The 25793-nt window shown below is 42.6% G+C and overlaps 1 protein-coding gene across 1 annotated transcript in view; it reads right to left on the bottom strand.

Moving 5' to 3' along the window:
• Nucleotides 1-365: 365 nt before the first annotated feature.
• exoc6b (exocyst complex component 6B) overlaps nucleotides 366-25793 on the bottom strand; it is a 167864-nt gene continuing 142436 nt past the window's right edge. The window contains exons 21-22 of the mRNA XM_055156493.1: nucleotides 8614-8726; nucleotides 366-2296 (exon numbers count right to left, since the gene is read on the bottom strand). Of these exons, the coding sequence (XP_055012468.1) occupies nucleotides 2176-2296; nucleotides 8614-8726 (234 nt within the window). The 3' untranslated portion in view covers nucleotides 366-2175. The remainder of the gene's footprint in view (nucleotides 2297-8613; nucleotides 8727-25793) is intronic.

Raw genomic sequence — 25793 nt, 5'->3', positions numbered from 1 at the left:
AGTCAAAGTTTTCCTTTTTCATCCTTCCTGTGGATCAATCCTGCCCATCACCTTCACCTTTCACTATTTTTCAATTCTGTTGGGAAGAGAAACAGTTTGAACAGAGGTTTGAGTCACACACATCTGATTCCCTTTTACATTTATAGGAGTTTGCAAACTAATTTCTCGAGCCGTTTTCCGCTGTTAGGATCCAACAACCACACAATTACAATGTCTGAATCCCAAAACTAAAATATGACAATATCAGAACCAGAAACAAAAGTGATATGGTTCAAAAGACTAGAAAAGATCGACTTTGTCAATAGACACATCCCACTGGGAAAACAAACATGGAGGTTTGATGCTCACTTTTTCAGAAAATCCTTCCCAGTATGAATTGCACAATGACCGGAAGTCAGAGATTCGTGATGCATCTACTGGCAATTCCAGCGGTGAAGTTATCTAACTGATTCTAGTGAAGCTGTTCACAGTTTCACAACAAAATGGAGCACTTTCTGTATCACATATGACATCACAAGGTGGAACGGTGTTTTCGGATTGAGAGAAGAACTCGGCCTAAAAATGCAGGTTTGTGCAAATGAAACAAAACAACTCCACGTGAAACAACATTACAACACAGATTGTAAAACAGCGTAATATGGAACCTTTAACGTATTTGATCGTATAAAAAAAAAAAAAAGCTTTCAAATTCAGTTTCAATCGTGATTTTGAACTTTTTCTTGGCAAATGCGACACATACTTTGACAAACATGGAGGACATTGGAGATTTCTGACAATCTGCAGTGCATAAAAAACAAAACAGAATTGAAAAATTTGAATAGTTTAGGAAGATCGACTTTTTTTCTTCCAGTAAAATCGTCTGAAGCTACATGTACGGTAAAGGTAAGTAAAGGTTTCACAAACCTTCGATCATTTTCATTCATTTAAAAATCATTTGCACTAGATGATACTGGGCTGGTTTCACTTGGTTCTTTTAAATAATGAGATGGTGTATTAGAACAGGGAGGGCGGTGGTTCAAATCCTGCTCTAACCTGTCCATATAGTTATGTCATTGGGCAAGACACTTCACAAACCTTGCCAATGACGCCAACGGGATAGAAGGAGGGAAAGATTGAAGGAGGGAGAGAATAAGAGATTGAGGGAGGGAAAAATGGACGGAGAGGGAGGGAGGGATTGAGAGATGAAAGGAGGAACAGAGGGAGGAAAGGAGATAGAGAGAGGAAGGGAGGGAGGGAGGAAGGGAGAGATTGAGAGAGGGAGGGAGACTGAGAGAGGAAAGGAGGAAGGGAGAGATTAAGAGGAAAGGAGGAAGGGAGGGAGAGGTTGAGATGGGAAAGGAGGAAGGGAGGGAGGGAGGAAAGGAGGAAGGGAGGGAGAGATTGAGAGAGGAAAGGAGGAAGGACAGGAGAGATTGAGGGAGGGATGGAGGAAGAGATTGAGAGAGGAAAGGAGGAAGGGAGGGAGGGAGAGATTGAGAGAGGGAAGGAGGAAGGACGGGAGAGATTGAGAGAGGGAGGGAGATGGCGGGTGAGAGGGAGGGAGGGAAAAAGAGATTGAGGGAGTGAAATGGACGGAGAGATCTAGAGGGAGAGAGGGAAAGATGGAGGGAGGGAGAGGGAGAGACTGAGGGAAGAAGACACTATCATCATGTAGCGTTTCCGGTGGAGATGTTATTTCATGCGCAGAAAATTCCACATTATGGCATTAAACCTTTCTGTCTCCATGGAGACAAGCAGCTGACACCACCGGTGACAAAGTTACAAGTCAGATCTACGGAGAGGCGACCCCACTCACTCTAAGAACACTTGCTTTGAAGGTATTTTCGAGCAAAAAAAACACTTGTGATAAATACTAGATGTAATGTAAACGTTTAATGTTCTACAATGGAACCTTCCGGGCGTAGAAATAACATCTCCATGGAAATCCGCAGAAAAAGTTACATAGTGCATCTTTAATTTGTGAAACCAACCCAGAAAAGAACAGAAGTTTGTGGACGGCTGATATTACGATATTACAGAGTGTTTATGTTTTCTAATGAGGTTCCTAAGCTTTATCATGTTTATTTGTCAGATTCTGGTGAGTTCTGGCTGGTTCGGGCGAGTTCAGATTGGAGTGGACCGCTTTGGACCGGTTGTGGCTGGTTTAAACCGGTTACAGATGTGTTTAAAGTGGTCCTAATGTTGAGATATGAGGTTTCGGAGCTGCTTTATCACTGTATCGATGAGTTTCTGGCGATCGCGGTCTGTTTTTCTCAGTTGAGCCAAAATCATGTTCTTCTTTCCAGTTTCTCTCATTCTGAAACACAGCAGAGTCAAGACATCAGACCAGCAGAGGGCGCTGTAGGGTGAGAGGCGCTGTACCGGATTTATTTTTTCCATGTAATAAACTCTCTAAACGCTCAAAAACTTAGAAAATCATGAAAAAGTTCTAGATTTTTTGACACTTTTTCAGAAAGTCCAACCTATATATTATATAGACCAAATTTTATTCTACTTTTTTGAGATGGTCTATTGGAAAAGCTGCTCTTGGACTGCTGATTATAAAGTTTCCACAAATCAGGATGTGCGTCGTTAGCATTCTAGTGGTCGTTAGTATGAATGTGGCTTGTTTTGGCCTCTGACGGTTGTGAAAAATTCTTCTAAACTCATTATAGTGAATCCTTAGGACGCTCTGAAAGTATAAGGTAAGTGAGGAAGAACTTTGGACCACTGCAAACTGTTTCAAATGATCTAGTTCCGTTTTTCACATTTTTAAGACAGAAAAAAAAACCATGTACAGCGCCTTTAAACAATGAGTTATAATATAAAGTTATGTTATTACAATTGTGAATAAAACAAGGTCAGTTTTAGAGTTGTATCATTGTCATTTGAGTGCCTGCAAATACTTCAGTCATCAGTTATATTATTAAGGTTGGGGGTTCGATCCTAGTTTTTCCGATGCTGCTGTTGTGTCCTTTAGCAAGACACTTCACCCACCTTACCTTGAAAATGCTACAGAGCTGCTAAGTGATGATGTCACTTCCAGGGTCCGACGAGAAACTTCAGAGTTCTAGTTTTGTTTTTGGTCAACGAACTAGAGTTACCTTTCAAAAGTGTGTTAAACCACAAACTCTATCCAGTGTGTCAATAATGTAGTAAGAGTCTAGGATAACGAGTGGCGACAGTCGCTCAGTTGGTAGAGCGTTTATCCACTGATCAGAAAGTTGGGGGTTGGAATCCCGCTCTCGACATAAACATCATTGGTTGGCTGGTGTGACTCCAGCTCCCACAGATGATTGCTATTGTTGTGTCCTTGGGCCCTCAGTGTCTGCGTACACTGGTGTATGAATGTGTGTGTAAATTGGTGTGTGGTTCGTTGTTGTAAAGTGCTCTGAGTGCCTTAAAGGTGGAAAAGTGCTGTATAAAAATGTGATTTAGCAGAACCAGTGTGTCTATCTCACTAACTGCCAGCCGCTTCTTATCTGTGACTGTGAATGAACATGGCTAACCCACTGTAAATAAGAAGTGACCATGGGTACACTTCTGGCTCCATCGTCTCTGACTCCAGTTGACTTTACATTGAAAAAGGTCACGTGTCTACATGACTGCTGCTCTGAGCCTCGCCATTTTGGTCTTAAAATGTTCATATTAACCTGCTCTACATGATCCTGGTGTTTTTTATTTTGCCATTTTGTCCAAAAATATATTACATATAACTGCAAGTCTCAATGAGCTTCATTTGACTGGAGCTGAATACTGTGAATGACGTCACGCTCACTTAGTCCACGTCTTCAGACAGTTGTTCTTACCTCCACCTACCTCCACCTACCTCTGACACTTTCTGTCAGTTAGATCCATGTTTATAGTCTTGTTAGCTTTAAACCACAGTAACTAAAAAAAGGAAATTGTTAATTTTTTTCCAATCAGCTGATGGACCTGGAAGTGACATCACACTCAACAACTCTGAAGGAGACTAATGCAACTCTGTAAATCAACATAAACAATTGGAATCTCTGGATTTTTTTCAGACAACACAATTTTCACATCAAAATCTTAAAAACATGCTTTTTTCAAACTGTTATTTTCAAAAACCCATCCAACAAGCTCCTGAAAACAGAAGGGTTTAAAATTATATTCAGTGCAATTCACTAATTTCTTATGTGTCAGTTTTATTGATACTTTGCAGCTGCTGATGTCATCAACACTTCCTGGGGGTGTGAAGCTAACTGTAGACACTGCTCTGTCTGAAGCTCTCTGAAGACATCTTTAATCAGAGCTTTTTCTTTACATAATCTGACCAGAAAGAACTGACTTAGCTGGAACTACAACAGCTGATCTGGTTTGTGCTGTTAAACAAGTCTCTCTCATATAAAATTAGTCAGTTTTTCAGTTAGTCACTCTCAGCTTTTTGTTGAAAATCAAACTCCTAAACAGGACCAAACTGTGACTCAAACTGATCACAGGCTCCTGAAAATGTGCTCTTTAAATCCATTTTGTATTTTTTCTTGAGTTTTTAGACAATCTTCTAACTTATTTTTTTTTTTTTATTTTGTATGACCAGGGTATCCCCAGGTTTGACTACCCCAAATTTAAGACCTTTTTAAGAGCACTTAAATGAAAATTAAGACCAACATCACACCCATTATGTGGGCAAAAAAACACCAGGTCGAATTCTCATAATGACCAGCCAACTATTGTACTATATCTAGAATCTAAGGCTACGTTTGTGACAGTACTAACAGAAGACACAAATGTGGTGTCACGTCTTCACTTTTTATTCCACGTATAAATGAGTGTTTTCGTGAGGAAATCTGCGTGCATACTGTGACGCAAAAGTGTGGAATTGGGTTGGGTGTGCATGCCAGGCGGCTCGGTGGTGACGCTCGGTGGTGATGTATGTGACGTAAACACATACACAACGTGAGCAGATCTGACCAGAGTTTTGCATCTTGGGCAGTGTAGACGGAACTGATTGTTTACTCATTGCTGCCGGTGCCAAAAACCAAAGTATTGTTTGAACATACTCCAAATTAGACGTTCATTCATGTTACGTTATTTCATGTTGTTGTTGTTTTTTCCCTCCTTCCATTTATCATCGCACTGCAGCCCGGTTGAGTTTACAAAAAAACAGGCTAATGAATTTTAAGACTTTTGTGAAAAAAAAAAAAAAGACTTGGACAACATCATTTAAGACTTTTTAAGGCCTTAATTTAAGAACTCATGGCTACCCTGATAACTATACTCCTATAATATACTTGTACTTGTACATACACATTTATATAATTATGCCAAATTTGAAACTAGTCTCAGCTATTATTAAGAATTACATATATATATTTTTTTTTTCTTTGTGACTTTATATTTATTGTGATATGTGAGCTACTGGGTCCAAATATTTTCCAGTTTCCCTTGTGGATCAATAAAATTGAAGTCCAAGTTTATTTGCTAATATGTGCATTGTGCCACCATGGTAACGGCTGAACATTCTGCCAATAGAGATACATGTAGAACACCCCCAGCGTGACGACACTGCAAAGTATCAACAGAAAAATACCATTTAAATTCCCAATAATTAACAACAATTTTAAGTGCCATATTAACTACACATGCAAAAGAGATCCACTCATCCTAGAACTTCAGGTTACGTTAAGGGTCGTGTCTTGGGACCTCCAGGAAGTTCAGGGGGCCACGCTCGGATACTCGGCCCGGCGGGGTGCTTCCTCCCGGGGCAGAGGGGACCACCGAGCCTGGGTCTTCTGGAGGCCACGGTTCTTTTTGTGTTTTTACTCTTCAGTGTTTATGTGGGTTTCTTAATCTGACCATCTCACCTAGACTTGTGTTAGTGATGCGCAGATAAAAATAAAATAAATAAAAATGTGGGTGTTTTTGCACAAGAATTGTATTTACACAAAGGGTTAGTGGAGCCACACATGTGCAGAGCATACTCACGGCTTTGATAACCTGTTTTAACACGATGGAGGAGAGGAGGAGGAGAGGTGGAGGAGAGGAGAAGCAGGTGAGAGAGAGGACAGAGACGAAAAACAAAAACAAAAGAGAATACGGTGGCCTGGAAGGGTCATACTAATGTACAGACAGGAGCTCAGGAGTTCAACTATGACTTTAAAAAGCCCATATTATACTATATCCTCATCAAAAATGTAACAGTTGTGTTTTGTTTTATTCACAAAAGTTTAAAGGTGCGTTGTGTAGTGCTTCAGCTTCACTAGAATCATTTGGATCATTTTAAAATTCAAATTCAAAAATGTTTATTTTTGTTGTCAATTTTTCATACGAAAAAATATGAAGAATCGAAATTGTGTTTCTCATGCCCAAGGGTATAAATATTGTATTTTCCGCACTATAGTTCGCTCTGGATTATAAGGAGCACTGTCAGTGAATGGTCTATTTTCTAACTTTTTTCACAAATAAACCGCACTGGACTTTAAAGGAAACAACAGTGTGATGGGTGAGTGGTTTTGTTTGTTTGTTCGTTCACGGTGACTCTGGGCTTTGTTCAGTTGTGGCGTGTAGGGAGGGTGTGTCTGGGACCAACGGATTGTCGGCGTGTTCACAGTGACTCAGTTGTTCAGTCGTGTCTAGAAGTGGCACATTGCACTCGCTTTTTCGGTTCGTTCCTCCGTTCCTCGTCGGTGTGGAGTGATGAGTGTGTCTGTGGGTGTTTTTCACTGCACGGTCTCTGTCTGCTCCATGTGTGTTTGTGTGTTCTGTGGGTGGTGCGGCTTTGTAGTTTACTAAAGTCGTGCTGGGACATCCGAGTAGATTCATGTATAGGGCGCTCTGGATTGTGGGGAGTCATTTTTTTGATGGGTTGGAGTATGCCTTATAGCCCAGAAAATACGGTAAATAAAAAAATGGAAAAGTCCAAGTGTTCCTTCATTTCAGCCCTGGAATTACCAGTCTGCACTGTTTTAGGTAAACTGTAGCTGTTAACTTGAAACTACAGCTTCATGATATCACAAATTGGAACAGAGCATTGTGAGCTTTGGAGATGCTGACAGACTAATAATAATAAAGGATTACTCAAACATGTGTGAATGAAACAAAACACAGCTCCGGGCATGTTTTTGATGAGGTAACACATTATAAACATGGCTTAGAGAGTCCATTTTTGTGTAATTTACGACCTTTAATAATTTCCAATTTCAAATGTAATGATACTACTTTAATCAAAGTGAAATCAAACAGAATATGATCATCAGCCAATCCTCTGTCAGTACAAGAATGTGGATTTGAGTTCAGACTGGAATTTTCTTGTATTAAATTCCTAAGACTAAGTGAACCAGAAATGAAAATTGAAAACATTTTAAGTAGTTTAAGTTTTAAAATGAACACAAAAAGACAAATATTTTCTTAGGAGCATTTTTTTTTAGGTCAGATTATGCACTGAACTTTCATAACTGACATTGTTAAAATGTTGTTTCTTTCTCAAAAACAGACCTGGAGTTGTGTTTTGTTTCATTCACACATGTTTGAGTAACTTTATTATTACTCTGCCTACATCTCCAAAACTCAAAATACTCCACCTTGTGATGTCATGTAGTGGTAGTTCTCAAGTTAACAGCTTCCTTTCACATTAAAGGTTGTATGGAGGATTTTTTTTTTTTAGTTTCAAATTGTCAATGAAAGTTTAAAATACCATTACAGAGACGCAGCAGTCTTGTAATTTTGATGACCAAAATAAAATAAGAATGAAAATCTATCAACTGTGAACGTAGTGAGGCCAGATAAACATTAGCCAATAAATAATGAGGCTACCTCATTTTTTATTGGCTGTCAGGTTGTCAATCAAACTCCCTACGTTTCTAGTGTAACTGACTCACGGCGCGCTGGGATTATGTGGTTTATGCAGCGGTTCTTAGAGGCTTTTTAAAACTGTTGCTTCCTCGCAATTCGCACAAAGTTTGTCGCGATGGTGGACGAGAATCCAGGACCAGTTCGCCGCAAAAGAAAGTCTGTTTTTGAGGTCGCTGAAAGACAAAGAGAAGGGAAAAAGGAGCAAAACCAAACTGAGGTGATTCTTGGAGATTCCTTCCAGCGATGGCGCGACTGAAGCAGACGAAGGGTCTAAAAACTAATGCGTCGGTCGCTAAATTATTTCTAGATAGGTCACCTCAATAGTAATTCTGAATGCGCATTGGCTGTAAACAAGCATGATTTCTAGAGTAAAGAGGCAGGAGGAGATGTTTCTACTGAGGAGCTGTGGAGGAGGAAGGTGGTGTCACACATGCACAACATTTGAAAAAGGACTGTCACTGTATTTCACTTTCCTTAAAAAAAAATCCTTTAAGTTCAGCAGAGATAGGAAATTCCAGGTCAGAAATGATCCACATGATTCTAGTGAAGATGTATGGATCTTAAAAACACAATGGAGCACTTCCTGTATTAGTGTTTTTTGTTTGAGAGAAGTACAATATTATTAGGTAAACTACATAAATGTGTACAAATTTACTTGCAAAGAATAGATAGTGTGCGTTTACCTATCTGCAAACTCCTAAATTCAAGACAATCCTACACCAATAAAATACACCTTTATGTATAGTTTTTTGTGTGTGTTCCGTGACTGTTCCAGGCCGCCGTACCTGGAGGACATGTCTGTGAGGTTGTGGTACTCACTTCTCCAGTAGAGCCAGAGCTGTGTGGGGGTTCACTCTCAGATATTTGGAGCTGGCTTTTCCATAATCGGCCAAATACGTGGACCAATCCCACTGAGTGAACAGGTCCAGCAACTACAACAGAAAACAAACAAAACACATGATTAGAGATTTGAAGGTGCACTGTGGAACTTTCCTGATGAGAGAGTCTGCCAGTTGTCCATTTCCAGTTTTTGTTTTGCCTGGAATTTCCTACAGCACAAAGTTTAAACGTGTACATTTCCCAGAAAGCAAGCGGGTCATGTTATAAGGCCAAGTTACAGGTCAGATCTGTGGAGAGGTGACTATGCAGTAACAGCTCCATGGAGACAAATAGGTGGCGGTTGCATAGTTCACCTTTAAGGATTATTTTTACAGATTATTTGACACGGATCTGAACGTCATTTCACAGAAGCGGGTTGTGGATACACAGGCCACGGTACGATACAAACCTCGATACAAAGGCCACGATACGATACCTCGATACATAGGCCACAATACAAAAGCTCAATACATAGGCCACAATACGATACCTCAGTACATAGGCCACTATACGATACATACCATGATACAAAGGCAACGATACAATACACACCTCGATACAAAAGTAATGATACAATACACACCTCGATACAAAAGTAATGATACAATACACACCTCGATACACAAGATACATGATACAATACACACTCGATACAAAAGTAATGATACAATACACACCTCGATATAAAAGTAATGATACAATACATTCCTCGATACATAGGCCACAATACAAAAGCTCAATACATAGGCCACAATACGATACCTCAGTACATAGGCCACTATACGATACATACCATGATACAAAGGCAACGATACAATACACACCTCGATACAAAAGTAATGATACAATACACACCTCGATACAAAAGTAATGATACAATACACACCTCGATACAAAAGTAATGATACAATACATTCCTCGATACATAGGCCACAATACGACACATATCTCAATACATATGCCATGATACGATACATACCTCGACACATAAACCACAATACCACAATGCACAGACCATGACACATACTTCGATACGACAAATATCTCGATACAAAGGCCATGATATGATACATAGGCCAGGACACAATACATATCCACGATACAATACATTCCTTAATACAAAGGCCACAATACGATACATACCTCCATACATAGGCCACAATACAATGCATATCACGATGCATAGACCACAATACATACTTCGATATGATACATATCTCGATACAAAGGCCACGACACAATACATATCTCAATACATACACCACAATACCACACCATGATACAAAGGCCACGATACATAGGACACGATATGATGCATATGTGCACTTTCAATTCAGTACAATATATTTCAAATTGATTCGATGCGATTCAATAAAATATAAAGGCTAAATCGTAGCTATGATACTCTTTTTTAAATCACTTCTTGTGTAAAGTGAATATGAAACACAAACATTTCACTCATCAAAACAGCGAACATGTCAACGTGTGGGATAAAAAAGTTTCCTTCCCCTAAACAAGCAACAAAACTGTAGCATTGTAACAAAATTATTTAGTAAAATATACCAAAAAATACTCTTAACGACATATCGACACAGCAGCCCCTGATATCGATACTGTATCACATTATATGACATCACATGACATGGTATGATATATTGTGAGTTCGACTTCAATGGGACTCCTAATTCGCTCGTGTAAATGTTAGCCTCATGAGCTTCATTTGACTGGAGCTGAACGCTGTGGGTGACGTCACCTTTCCTTAGAACACTTCTTTATACGGTCTGTGGTAGGAACATGAATGAAAAATAGATGTCAGAACGTTACGAAAGCGTAGAGAATGTGATCTGTGAGAGCCCCGGAGCCTGAGTCCTCCACGCGTGTCGGGAACAGTCCATATGGAGGCGGATAAAATGGCCGCCCTGGTTTATCTGTGACTGTTTTGAATCATTTGTTTTGGGTGTTTGGCCCTGAGCGCAGGCAGAGGTTTCAGCCTGTTGTATAACCTCACAGTGCCCCAATGAACTCTGGATCACACTCTTTCTCTCCTCCCTTTCCCCTCATCTCTCCCTCTCTCTCTCTCTCTCTCTCTCTCCTGCTCCCCCTCGCTTTCCTTCCTCTAGTTTTCTCCCTCTTTCCCAGCTCTGCTCTCTCTCTCTGTCCACCCTCTCTCACCTCTCTCTCTTCCCACTCTGTCATCCCTCTCTCTCTCTTCTCTCTACCACTCTCTCCCCACTCTTTCATCCCTCTCTTTCCTCTCTACAGCTCTCTCTCCACATTCATTCCTCTCTCCCCCCTCTCTCTCCACTCTTTCTTCTCTTTACCACCCCCCTTCCTCTCTCTATCACACTCTCTACCACTCTCTCCCCCCTCTTTCATCCCTCCCTCTTTCCTCTGTAAAACTCTCTCCCTGCTCTTTCATTCCTCTCTCTCCTCTCTTCCACACTCTCTCTCCTCTCTCTTCCACACTCTCCACCCTTTCCCCTCTCTTTCATCCCTCTTTCACCTCTCTCTCTTCCCACTCTGTCATCCCTCTCTCTCTCTTCTCTATACCACTCTCTCCCCACTCTTTCATCCCTCTCTTTCCTCTCTACAGCTCTCTCTCCACTCTCCCCCTGCACTTTCATTCCTCTCTCCCCCCTCTCTCTCACTCTCTCTACCCTTTCATCCCTCTCTCTCACACTCTCTCCACCCTTTCATCCCTCTCTTTCTCTCCACTCTCTACCACACTCTCTCCACTCTTTCTTCTCTTTACCATCCCCCTTCCTCTCTCTATCACACTCTCTCCCCTCTTTCATCCCTCTCTCTTTCCTCTGTAAAACTCTGTCCCTGCTCTTTCATTCCTCTCTCTCCTCTCTTCCACACTCTCCACTCTTTCCCCTCTCTTTCATCCTTCTCTCACCTCTCTCTCCACTCTCCCTGTGCACTTTCATTCCTCTCTCCCCCTCTCTCCACTCTCTCATTCTCTCCACCCTTTCATCCCTCGCTTTCATCCCTCTTTCTCTCCACTCTTTCATCCCTCTCTTTCTCTCCACTCTCTACCACACTCTCTCCACTCTTTCTTCTCTCTACCATCCCCCTTCCTCTCTCTATCACTCTCTCCACTCTCACCCCTCTTTCATCCCTCGCTCTTTCCTCTATAAAACTCTCTCTCTCTGCTCTTTCATTCCTCTCGTCCACCCTCTCTCCCCTCTCTCTCTCTATCACACTCTCTCCACTCTCTCCCCCCCTTTCTTCTCCCTCATTCCTTCTCTCTCCCCCTTCACCCTCTTTGTCCCTCTCTTCCCAGTCTCTCTCTTTGTCCCTCTCTTCCCAGTCTCTCTCTTTGTCCCTCTCTTCACTCTTTCTCCAACCTTCTCTCTCCCCCTCCCTCCACCCCTCTCCCTCTCTTTCTCCCTCCCACTCTCTGTCCTTCTCCCTCTGTCTCTCTCCCTCTCTTCACCCACTTTCTCCAGCCCTCTCTCCCTCCATCCCTCTCTCTCAACCTCCACCCCCTTCCTCTCTTCATCGTCCCTCCCACTCTGTTCTTCTCCCTCTCGTCTCCCTCTCTTCTCCTTCTCCCTCTCTTCTCCTTTCCCGCTCTTCTCCCTCTCCTCTCCCTCTTTTCACCCTCACATCTCCCTCTCCTCTCCCTCTTTTCACCCTCACGTCTCCTTCTCCCTCTCCTCCTTCTCCCTCTCCTCTCCTTTCCCGCTCTTCTCCTCACGTCTCCCTCTTTTCACCTCACGTCTCCTCTCCTCTCCCTCTTTTCACCCTCACGTCTCCCTCTCCTCTCCTCTTTTCACCCTCACGTCTCCCTCTCTTCTCCCTCTCATCTCCCTCTTTTCACAGTCACGTCTCCCTCTCCTCTCCCACTCTCCTCTCCCTCTCTCTCCTCTCTCCCTCTCTCTCTCCCACCTCTCTCTCTCCTCTCCTCTCCCCTCCTCTCCCTCTTCTCCCTCTCTCTCCTCTCCACCTCTCTTCTCTCTCTCCTCTCCTCTTTTCTCCCTCTCCTCTCCTCTCCTCTCCTCTCCCTCTCGTCTCCCTCCCTCTCCTCTCCTCTCCCACCTCTCTTCTCCCTCTCCTCTCCCTCTCCTCTCTTCCACCTCTCTTCTCCCTCTCCCTCTTTCTCCCTCTCTTCTCCCTGACTGTGAGGTATCGCCGCTGAACTCTGTGCCACTCTGAACGCACGCCCTCTATAACGCCAGAGTAAAAACACATGTGAGCGGAGGGGAGGGAGGGAGAGAGGGAGAGAGGGAGAGAGGGATAGAGAGATGGAGCGATAAAGAGATAGAGAGATAGACAGCAGGTACAAAACAGGAAGAAGAAACAGAACAGAAGTCAAGAGCGTGGAGGTAAACAAATAATAAGGAGGATAGTGGGCGGAAGACAGAAGTCATCAGGTATGAGTAGTGCACAGTTTCACAGATGAATTTTGTTTCAGTCCATCAAAATGTGTATAAATCGTACAATATTTTTAGATGATGAAGATTTATAAGGGAATGAGTGAGTGCGTTGGTATTTTTCATCCTTTTTGCCTGAGCAGGTGTAGTCTTGTGAGTGAAGACAGGACTAGACCAGGACTAGACCAGGACTAGACCAGGACTAAACCAGGACTAAACCAGGACTAAACCAGGAATGAACCAGGACTAAACCAGGACTAAACCAGGACTAAACCAGGAATGAACCAGGACTAAATCAGGACTGAACCAGGACTAAATCAGGACTGAACCAGGACTAAACCAGGACTAAACCAGGACTAAACCAGGACTAAACCAGGACTAAACTAGGACTAAAACAGGACTAAACCAGGATGAAACCAGGATGAAACCAGGACTAAACCAGGACTAAACCAGGACTAAACCAGGGCAAAACCAGGGCAAAACCAGGGCAAAACCAGGACTAAATCAGGACTAAACCAGGACTAAATCAGGACAAAACCAGGACTGAAACAGGACAAAACCAGGTCTAAACCAGGTCTAAACCAGGACTAAACCAGAACTAAACTTTTGCCTGAACAGGTGTAATCTTATGAGTGCAGTTCGGGTCAGAAACACAGAGATACAGATATAGTTTTGAAAGCTTTTGTCACGCCGCTTTTACATCGACCAATCAAACTTGAGAACTTCTTTAGTCCGCTACAGCTTCACATTTTTGCTCGCAGAGTTTAACGTGACCTACTCAGTGTGACGTCAACCAAATGAAACTCAGTGAGGCCAGCAGTTAGAGGGACTAGATTTGGAAATCCAAGTGCAAAAGCAAAGAGCCAATCAGGAGCGAGAGTGTCAAAGGTACACGCCCCTTAGCAACACTGTCAATCAAACCTGTTGATAACACCAGTGGGAGTGAACTCTGGGAAAGACGGCGGCTTCTTTGTCTGTTATTAGAGTAGAGATTGGCTGAAATTATCCCGGTGATTTTAGTGAAGGTGTATGGAGTTTAAAAACACAGTGGAGCACTTCCTGTATTACCCCATAGGACAGAGAGTTTTCCATTTGAGAGAAGAACTAAATACGTATCGAATCAATTTTGAGTAGTTTTTAAAACGCTTTTAAAACATCAAGCAAAAAAATTATAAATCAAAATATCAAATAAAAAAATACATCAAATTATTTGTGTAATCGTGTAAAATATCCATCTTTGCCTCTTTCATTTTTGTTCCACGTCTTTCTCAGTTTTGTTTGATGGCTTTTTTGGGGGTTTTTTGGGTTACGATTCCAACCTTCTCGTTTGCGCTCCCTGACCTTTTTGGTTGCAGTTTTGGCACAAACATGACTGGTGGGTGGAATTTTCATGGGTTCATTCTCATTAGTTAATTTCTGTCAGTTTCATTTTAGTCATGTTTGTGCCAAAACTGCAATCAAAAAAGTCAGGGAGTGCAAATGAGAAGGCTGGAATCGTAAACAAAAAAACTGTCAAAGAAAACAGAGAAAGACACAGAACAACAAAAAAATGTTTCCAAAGAGGGAAAGACAGATGTTTTACACTATTACCCAAAAAATCTGATTGCATATTTATTTATTTGATTTTATATTACTTTTTTTGTTTGATTTTATTATTTTTTTTATTTGGTATTTTGATTTATAATTTTTTGCTTGATGTTTTAAAAGTGTTCTTTAAACTATGTGACTCAAAATTGATTCCATAAATCTGCAGGGTTTGTGTGAATGAAACAAAACAGAATTCCAGGTCTGTTTGTGATGAGGAAACGACATTAGAACATAAATCAGAAGAGAAATGAGCATAATATGGGATCTTAAAGGGCCCATCTCATGCAAAATAACTCTTTTCACATTGTGTCTTATGCACAATTTGGGTTTTGGAACATCCATTACACAATAGTTCTGAAATCTTACTGATTTCTTGGAGACAGTCACAGACCAGGAACTATGAAAGGCCGACTATTGCTCCTCCCCCCGCCCGTCCTGAGAAAGCACAGGCTCCGCCCATCTCAGGGAGGGAGGGGGAGACAGGCGTGCACCTTGATAGTGGTAGGAATAAACTTTTATTCATCATGTTGATACAGCGCGTTCAGCCGCATGTGTTGGACCCGGAATCAGACGAGGACTTTGAGGAGCACGAAGCTCAAGCACCACGTCCACATCAGCTGAACATTACTGATTGGTAAAGTATTAATAAACACTAGTAGATAAACTTCATGTACAGTGTAGAACAATGAGCTTATGCTGTCGCTTTTGTTTAGGTGTTCATGTGGAAATTGTCAGACGATGTGGGGTGGAGGCGGTGGAGTGTGTGAAGCACTTTCTGCTACGTCAAATGCCTCATCGTTGTAGCAGCTTTAGTTCGTTGTCACGTGGGCGGGTGGCAGAAATACGCTGCAATTTGTTAAAAAAAAACGCAGAATCAATCTAAAAAACACTTTGGCGACATATAGGCAAGTTTCATTGTTGACAAAAGCGCGCGTTGCATGCTGGGAATTATTTTGGTCGGCGGCAAGAAACACTAATTCAACATGACGGACGGAGCAAGAAAGCACGTAAAGGGTATTGATCCTGGTTATTTATCCAGTCTAACGGCAGAGGACCCAAGACCATTTGACCAGAAATTGGTCATAAGCATCGATGGAGCCAAATCACCCTTTTCAACCCCGACAAAAGGTGGACCAAACCAAATTTCTGGTCAGAATCACCAACTACCTGGACAAATATTCACTTGGGTGATATCCACAATGACTTGATGGAAACTCCTGGGCCATTCACAGCAGAAAAGATGAAAACCTCCAAGAGTCTCGATGTGTTGTTGAACTTGTTGGAGTCCACGGTTTGTTAGGATCTTCTACGTTTGCTCTGTGAATGTTTGAAAGCCGTTTAATTCACCGTTAGTGGTTCTTTTCACTCAGAATACAAAAAAGACATTTTCCTTCTTCCGTGCTTCTATTTGTGCATCTGATAATGCAGCAGGAATTTACCATTATCTGGGAGAAATACATGAGGTTACGCACTGTGTTTGACGCTACCGTGTTTCTTGCCTCCGACCAAAATATTTCCCAGCAGCAACGCAGGCTTTTAATAACAATGACGTCAGCTGAAACTCGCCTATACAAGGCCCACACATCACTCTTAGAAGGCAGAAAGCTCTGAAAAGTTGATTTTGCATGAGATGGGCCCTTTAAATGTTCATATCTTGATTTAGGGACAAAATAATATAATAATTATAATGTTTGTATGAACCTACTCCACATGATCCTGGAGGTTTTAAGACCAGAATGAAGAGTCTGATTTCAGCAATTACAGAGAGAGGGGCCACGGTTTTTCAATGGGAAATCAACTGCAACCATGCTCACTTCCTGTCCATGTATACACAGTCTAAGTCATGTCCACTTGTTTTAATTAACAGAAACAATCAAGTAAACAAGTAAACCTGTTCTACATGTGTTAGTGTTAAGTGTTAGCATATCATGTCCATATTTTGTAGTTCTGTGTGACCTTTGCCCTGTGCAGATTGTTGAGGAATCAGGAAGTGTTTTGTTCTTTCTTGGTTCCTTCCTCTACGACTCTGCGTTTCTCTGGCTCTCCGTCTGTCCCACGCTTCACCTCCACGCGCCCGCCGTCTGACCCGCCAACGGACGCTCGCTTACTTCCTCATGTTCACACACAAACACAGGTGCTCAGAGGCACGACTGGACCAGGCCTGAGCCAGAACTGAGCCAGGACTGAGCCAGGACTGGACCAAGACTAATCCAGGACTGAATCAGGACTGAACCAGGATTGGGCCAGGACTGGGCTAAGGTCTGAACCAGGACTAAACCAGAACTAAACCAAGACTAAACCAAGACTACACCAAGACTAAACCAGAATTGAACCAGGACTAAACCAGGACTGAACCAGGACTAAATCAGGACTAAACCAGGACTTAAAAAGGACAAAACTAAGACAAAACCAGGACTAAATCAGGACAAAACAAAAACAAAACCAGGACTAAACCAGGACTAAACCAAGATTAAACAGGACTAAACCAGGACAAAACCAGGACTAAACCAGGACTAAACCAGGACTAAACCAGGACTGAACCAGGACTGAACCAGGACTGAACCAGGACTGAACCAGGACTAAACCAGGACTAAACTAAGACAAAACTAAGACAAAACCAGGACAAAACCAGGACTGAACCAAGACTGAACCAAGACTAAACCATGACAAAACCAGGACAAAACCAGGACTAAACCAGGACTAAACAGGATAAAGCCTTCACTAAACCAGGGCAAAACTAGGACTAGTAGAGTCAGGTTTGTGGAGATGCAAGCTCACGTGGAACAAGGACGTATATTTCTGATGTTATAATGCTGTTTCCATTGTTTCATTCACACATTTTCATTCTTCTGAGTTCTTCTCTCAAACTGAAAACACCCTGTCCCACCTTGTGATGTCATGTGGTAATCCAGGAAGTGCTCCACACACCTTCATTAGAACCATTTGGATGATAGGACCTTTAACATAAGACCTTTAAACCAATTGTCATCTTGTCTGGGCCTTAAACCCTTTTATATTTTCTCCTCCTCCTCCTCTTCCTCTCTTTCTGCGCTCTCTGTAATCGCCGTGTGCAGCCCTGACAGCGTTTGTGACGAGCTAAACGAAACCAGACCAGCGACGGAGAGGTAGAACGAAAAAAAAAAAAGAGATGAAAAAAAAGAGGAGGAGGAGGAGGGAGTGATGTAACGTGATCTCACAGTGTGTCTGGGTGAGCGGCAGGTCAGTGGGTAAAGCCCGGGTGACAACAGTAGACGCGCTCCAGAAAGACGGATGAAAATGGAAAAAGAGGAGGAGAAAACGGAGAGAAAAACGAAAGGAGAGGAGGAGGAGGTGTGCGCGGTTCTGACCCGGGATTGAACTCGCACGCGCACGCGGGGTAAAAGTCAGGCAGAGGACAGCGCGGAAGAGAGAGCGAGAGTCAGAGAAAGACACGAAGAGTTTAAGAATGACGAGGATTTGCGAGGAAGGATCGACCTGGTTTGCCAAAAAATGATACACAGATATTATCGATACTCCTTCAATTTAAGGTTTTCAGAAGTATCAACACTAGATACTCATTTGAGCAAGTATCGATACTTTTCTGAATAGCTTTAGAGTGATCTTGAGCAATTTCACAGATACTTAAGGCCATATGGGAACAGAAAAGAAAGTACACAACAAAAAGTGAAGTGTTAAAATTGACTCTCACAGAATCATTTTTAACATTTTCTCCATGAGTCCATGAGTTAATTTAACATTTTTCTGAAATGTTAATGAACTAACACTGGACCAAAGTTTCTGTTTAACCCCAAAATCAAGAGTTATATTAATGTGTTGAGAGTAAACAGATCATATTTTGTAGGGTTATACTGATTTAGCTAAACAACACAGAGGTGTTTTATTTTAATTTATTAGTTTTATTTATAATTTGTCAATTTTGAGGGAGTGAATACCCAGCACATCAACAACAAGACAGACATAACAAAATATAAAACTAACACGCATATAAAGAAATTTAAAAAAATTAAAAATTTTAAGTAGTAGTACAGAGTTTCTCAATGCAGTGTGTATTTACATTTTAGGGCTGTCAAATCAAATTAACATTTACATATTTTCTATTGCCTTATGATATCTTTGGTTTGTTTTTACATTTTATTTTACTTAATTTAAGATGAAATTATGAACAAAACTGGTTCAAAGTGGTCTTCTCTTGCGGGAGAACACTGAGGGAAGTTGAATGAACTCTAGAGGAAGGTGAATTCACTTCAACCATATCAACTCTGGCAAATAACCCCAACTCCAACCGCCATTTAACTTTCAAATAGTGAAAATAACTTTTTAAATTAAAATGACTTTTTTGTGTTAAAAACAATTCAACAATATTTTACCTTGGAATTTTAACCTTCCAGTTTTTGCTGTGTACTACCATTTAAAGGTGCATTGTGCAACTTTTTGGTTGGAGGTCCTGGAATGTTCCACAGTGTGACATTAAACAGCTCTACTACATTTATTCAATTACAGGTGGTTTTACAGCTCAAAAATACCTCAAACAGGCTTTCTGAGAGAATGCCTGTGAGTGGTGTCACCTCCACAGATGTGACTTGTAACTTAGTCTGGTTTGGTCTCCATGAAGATAGAAAGATTTAATGCCATACTGCGAAACTTTCCAGAGAAAGCACTAACATCTCCTTGAAGAAAAGTATTTGACGGAGCCTCCACCAGAAAAGTTACTCAATGCACCTGTTGAAAATCACATTCTATTGTCTAAAGACGGAGTGTTTTTTATTATCATCGTGGTATCAGAATGTAATATATTTTTGTCAATATTGCACAATTCTGCTCATTTTTAGTTTTCTGAATGTGTTTTTCAAAACTAAAAACAGACTGATTATTTCCAGATTAGATTCCAGAAGATTGTTTTGGTATTGTGAAACTGTTTTCCGATACTGGGTTTCCTCACCTATCTCTCCGCTCTCTCCTTCTCTCGCCCTCTCTCTCACCTCTTCACCTCTCGTTCACACTTCTCTCTCTCCTCTCTCTCTCCTCTCTCTCTCTCCTTCCTCTCTCTTCTCTTCACCTTACTCCTCTCCCTCACCTATCATCCTCTCTTCACTTTCACCCCTCTTTCTCCTCTCCCCCCGTCACCTACCTGTTTCCCTTTCTCTCCTCTCTCTCCTTCCTCTTCATCTCTTGCCTCTCTTCTCCCTCTCTCTCTGTCTTCTCGGGTCCCTCCCTGTCCACCTCTTTCTTTTTTACCTCCCTCTCTTCTCCACTCCTCCTCACCTTTCCCTCTCCTCCTCTTCCTCTCCACGTCTCTCCTCTTTTTACCTCCCTCTCTCCTCCATTCCTCCTCACCTCTCCCTCTCCTTCTCACATCTTCACCTCTCCCTCTCCTTCTCACATCTTCACCTCTCCTCTCTCCCTCTCCTCCACTCCTCTTCACCTCTCCTTCTCCTCCTCACCTCTTCTCTCTCCCTCTCCTCCACTCCTCTTCACCTCTCCCCTCCACTTCTCTTCACCTCTCCTCCTCTCTCCTCTCCTCCTCTCCCTCTCTTTCTCCTCCTCACCTCTTCACCTCTCCTTCTCCTCCTCACCTCTTCTCTCTCCCTCTCCTCCACTCCTCCTTACCTCTCCCTCTCCTCCTCTCCCTCTCTCCTTCTTCCTCTCACCTCTCCTCCCTCTCTCTTTCACCTCTTCACCTCTCCCTCTCTCGTCACCTCTCCTCCACTCCTCCTCACCTCTCCTCTCTCCCTCTCCTCCACTCCTCCTCACCTCTCCTCTCTCCTCCACTCCTCTTCACCTCTCCTCTCTCCCTCTCCTCCTCTCCCTCTCCTCCTCCCTCTCTCCTTCTCCTCCTCACCTCTTCTCTCTCCCTCTCTCCTTCTCCTCCTCACCCTCTCTCCTTTTCACCTCTCCTCCACTCCTCCTCACCTCTCCCTCTCCTCCTCACCCTCTCTCCTTTTCACCTCTCCCTCTACTCCTCCTCACCTCCTCTCCCTGTCACCTCTCCCTCTCTCGTCACCTCTCCTCCTCACCTCTCCGCTTCTCTCCTCCTCACCTCTCCCTCTCCATGTCTCTCCTCTTTCTACCTCCCTCTCTCCTCCGTTCCTCCTTACCTTTCCCTCTCTCCTTCGCTGCTCCCCACCTCTCCCTCTCCACATCTCTCCTCTTCTTACCTCCCACTCTCCTCCGTTCCTCCTCATCTCTCCCTATCTCCTCTTCACCTCTCCTCCTCTCCCTCTCTCCTCTTCACCTCTCCTCCTGTCCCCCTCTCTCCTCCTCTGTTCCTCCTTACCTTTCCCTCTCTCCTCCGCTCCTCGTCACATCTCCCTCTCTCCTCCTCTCCTCTCTTCACCTCTGTGTGACCTGTGTCTCTTTTGGTGCAGTCTAACTGGGATTATTGCTTCCTGTCATTCTTCTGCCGTGTCCCAAACACAACACGCTCTCCTTTCTCTTCTCTCCTCCTGGTTTCCCTCAGAGCCGAGTCAGACTGGGAACCTACGACCAACTCCATCCACCTCTTTAACTCAGGAGAGAAAGAAAAAAACGGTTCAAAAGAAACAATTATCGATATTCCAAACAACAGATCGAGGACAACTGGATTTCTTATTTCAAGTCATCGCTAAAATCGTCTGGTTTTATAGAGCTCAGGATTGGAGCATCACACAACACAGAATTGCAGTTACATCACGCTGGGGTGGGTGTGTGTGTGTTCTAGGTGTATGTCTATGGCGGAAAGATCAGCAGTTACCATGGAGACACAATAGACACAATAGCAAACTGTCAAAAGAGTTTCGAGATTCTCTGAAAACTCAAGGTAAAACAAACACGTTTTCAGGAGCCTGTGATCAATCGGAGCATTCATGATCCTGTTTAGGAGTTTGATTTTAAACAAAAAAGTGAGAGTGAAAAACTGTTGCCTAACGATAACTAGATTGTGACTACTGTATTTTCCGGGCTATTGGGCGCGCTCATAAGCCTCCAACCCCATCAAAAAACAACTGCACGCCCCACAATCCAGAGCGCCCTACAGCGTCCAGACAGCGACCGCGCAGTGAAAAACACCCGCAGACACACTCATCACTCCACGCTGACGAGGAACGGAACGGAGGAACAAACCGAAAAAGCGAGTGCGATGTGCCACTTCTAGACACGACTGAACAACTGAGTCACTGCGAACACGCCGACAATCCAGCGATCCCAGACAGCACCCTCCCTACACGCCACAACTGAACTGTTACAATACTGTATTTTCTGCACTATAGGGCACTCTGGATTATAAGGCGCACTGTCATTAAGTGGTATATATTTGAACTTTTTTCACAATATAAACCCCACCGGACTGTAAGGTGCATTAAACGAAACACAACAGTCGGCGTGTTCGCAGTGACTCAGTTGTTCAGTCGTGTCTAGAAGTGGCACATTGCACTCGCTTTTTCGGTTTGTTCCTCCGTTCAGTTCCTCGTCAGCGTGGAGTGATGAGTGTGTCTGTGGGAGTGTTTCGCTGTGTGGTCTCTGTCTGCTCCGTGTGTGTTTGTGTGTTCTGTGGGTGGTGTGGCTTTGTAGTTTACTGAAGTCGTGCTGGGACACCCGACTGGATTCATGTATGGGGTGCTCTGGATTGTGGGGCGCAGTCATTTCTTGATGGGGTTGGAGGCTTAAGAGCACGCCCAATGCTGCGGAAAATACGGTAGTTTAAAAAAATCCTCTCAAATCGCACAGTGCACGTCCATCTTAAGTCATGTTTTAATGCCGTTACCTCTTCAAAAACAGACCTGGAGTGTTTGGTTTCATTCACACATTAGTCTGTCTACATCACCAAAGCTCAAATTCCACCTTGTGAAGCTACTTTTGATGTTTCGTTCAGTAAAGATTAGGGGTGGGCGATATCTCGATATTTTAAATATATTGAGATATTTTTAAAACTCAATATGGATTCTGACATATCATATACATTGATATAATGCTTATATTCAATTCTGATTTCGGTGCTTCGCTTGTTTGCCTTCTCTGTCGTCGCTGTCGCGCGCCCCCGCCTCCCTGATTTTGCTACTTGTGTCTCATTCACTCCTCAGTACCACCGTGAATGCCAAAAGTTGGTGCCAGTGAAAAGCTTCTAGCACCACAAACCTTTTTTTTTTAAGTCCGACAGAAGCTGAACCACATGAGTAGCAGAGGAGTGTGCTGTTTATGCAAATGAGCCATGTGGTTTTAAGTTTCGTTTCTGTAAAAGGTAAACACATGTGCACAAAACTGCATTAAACACATGAGAATCTCAAACAGTCTGATGTGGCTCTAGAGTCGTTATGCTTTATATGTTGTAAAGTTTATTTATGCAGGAGATTTTAATCAATAATTTGCTGCAGTGTCACTCGTACAACAGTGTGTGGAAACGTTGGGTTTGATATATGCAGTGGATTGTGGGAAACCTCAGAGCTCCTTGTGCTGGTGAGGAACATGGGTCTGTTAAAATAATGAACCTCCCGAGCTTCCTCTCCTAAAGGAGCTCATGGTTATCGTACGGTTAACAGAGTTAATCCAAAGATGAGCTTGAGTTGAGTAGGAAATAAATATTAGGCCTATTTCTATTTTACAGTTAATTATTTATGTAATGTTAAATGTGGCAGAAGCACTTTACACTGCCTACCTCTTTGCACTTCAATAAAAAAAGACCTTGTGGAATTTGTTTTTGCAGTAGTTTTGGGGGTTTATTTTTCCTGTACAGATATGGAGATATATATCGTACATCAAGATAGAGCAAAATATATCTAGATATATTTTTTGCTCTATATCGCCCAGGCCTAGGAGCTCTTCCTGTATTACCACATGACATCACAAGGTGGAACAGAGCGTTTTCAATTTAGGAGAAGCACTCGGGGTTTGCGTTAAACATGTGTGAGTGAAACAAAACAACTCCAGGTCTGTTTGTGATGAGGAAACAACATTAAACAGGTCAGCGTAATATGGGCCCTTTAATGAGCCCCTATATTATTGAACGGTGAGTGGTAGACCGTGTGGCTCTCCTCCTCCTTCGCTCTGACTTATTGGAGGAAACAGCTCTAATTTGTGTGTTTGGAGTCGTTATCAGATGAATGGTGCGTGCTGTTTGTTCACATTTAAAACATTACATAATCTCTCGTACTGTTGGATTCTCAGTGAACCCGGGAGAAACCGCCGCGCCGCCCGTCCGCAGGTCCAAAACAAATGAGGCGCACTTAAGCAAGAAAAAACACTCTTTAATATGTTACGAGGGGGAAATGGAGTGAGGGAAGCAAGGAGAAGGAGAAAAATGTATTAAAGTGGGGCTGTTTGACTTCTACGGGGTATTAACTGCTAACACATAACATATTTAGATCACCATGTTACTTTTACTGTTTGGAGAATGTGATATGCTTATTCGAAAACAGACTAGTTTTATGAGTTTCACTTTTGTTTTTGGTGCTTTGAGTCTCTTCTCCCTTTGCTCTCTGTGCTAATTCACACCCCCTTCAGAGCGCTATCATAACATAGTCTCAATCCTGGTTAAACCCGGTTTTAATCCTGTTTCGTTCTGGTGTAGATCTGGTTTAGTTCCTGATTTAGTTCCTGGTTTGGTCCCTTGTTTACTCTTAAATTTAGTTCTGGTTTAGACCTGATGTACTCTTGGTGTAGTCCTGGTGTAGTCCTGGTTTAGACCTGGTTTAGACCTGGTGTAGTGCCGGTGTAGTCCTGGTTTAGACCTGGTTTAGACCTGGTGTAGTCCTGGTTTAGCCCTAGTTTAGCCCTAGTTTAGACCTGGTTTAGACCTGGTTTAGACCTGGTTTAGACCTGGTTTAGATCCTGGTGTAGTCCTGGTGTAATCCTGGTGTTAGTCCTAGTTTAGTCCTAGTTTAGTCCTAGTTTAGTCCTAGTTTAGTCCTGGTTTAGACCTGGTTTAGACCTGGTTTAGACCTGGTTTAGACCTGGTTTAGTCCTGGTTTAGACCTGGTATAGTCCTGGTTTAGACCTGGTTAGACCTGGTGGTTTAGTCCTGGAGTTTAGTCCTGGTTTTAGTCCTGGTTTAGTCCTGGTTTAGTCCTGGTTCAGTCCTGGTTCAGTCCTGGTTTAGTCCTGGTTTAGTCCTGGTTCAGTCCTGGTTCAGTCCTGGTTCAGTCCTCATTATTAAACATGGACCAGACTGTATTGTCAATCACTACACAGGTCAAAGTTAAACTATATTAAACCTGAGTTACTGTCAGAATCCTGTAGAACTGTCCGTTTAAAAGCCCAGTATGACACCATTTTCTGATCTCTGTTCTAATGTAGTTTCCTCATCACAAACAGACCTGGAGTTGTGTTTTGTTTCAGTCATACTCAAACATGTGTGAATGAAGCAAAACACAACTCCAGGTCTGTTTTTGAGGCGGGAACAACGTTAGAACAGGACTTAAAGCTCACAAGAGTCCGTTTTGCATGGTTTAGGACCTTTAAGGACCTGTAAGTTTACTCTAGTACAAAGCAAAAGGTACAGACTAGAGCCCGACCGATATATGGCCGATATGGCAACTTTAGGCATATCGGCTATCGGCCGATATGCTTGCTGATAGGGGCCGATATTTCACGTGGGCATGTTATACCTCGTTATAAAGCTTAGACTCTCTACATTCTGTTCATTTAATCCAATTTACAGACAGATAAATGTCCTAATATGTGGCTCCACATCAGTATTTATCTACGGAGTCATTTGTCTGTGTGCGTCCGTACTGTCCCTGAACACACCACAGAGTCGCGTCACTCACGTGTGTTTGTTTACACCTGCAGACACAGATCCAAACACTGACATTATTTTCTTTTTACGGACAATCGGTTTGAGTCTGGATTAAAAGGACATTTATTAGTGCAGATTTGTGATGTGAGGAGGAGCCTGTGTGAGCGGTGAGTGTTGGAAATGTGTCGACTCTGAAGCTAGTTTTTGTCATTTGTTATGGGTTAGCTGCTGTAGCTCCCGCACATAAACAGACTGTTTTCTATTGGTCTGTTCTAAAGTGACTATATTGGCCGTATATTTGCTACTGGACCTGCACTGATATGTAAATGAGCTGTGAATAGACGTGTGAATTATGACATTTGCGCATATAATTAATTACCGCGGCGCACACGTATTTACGGCTAAAGGCTAATAGCGCTACTTTTACTAGTTATGGGTCCGTCGCGAAC

Source organism: Boleophthalmus pectinirostris, unplaced genomic scaffold (genome assembly GCF_026225935.1).
Source record: "Boleophthalmus pectinirostris isolate CB_2022bp ecotype Guang Dong unplaced genomic scaffold, ASM2622593v1 HiC_scaffold_20, whole genome shotgun sequence".
Lineage (NCBI taxonomy): Eukaryota > Metazoa > Chordata > Actinopteri > Gobiiformes > Gobiidae > Boleophthalmus > Boleophthalmus pectinirostris.
The sequence above is the reverse complement of the archived record's forward strand: the minus strand, read 5'-3'. Positions and strand labels throughout refer to the sequence as shown.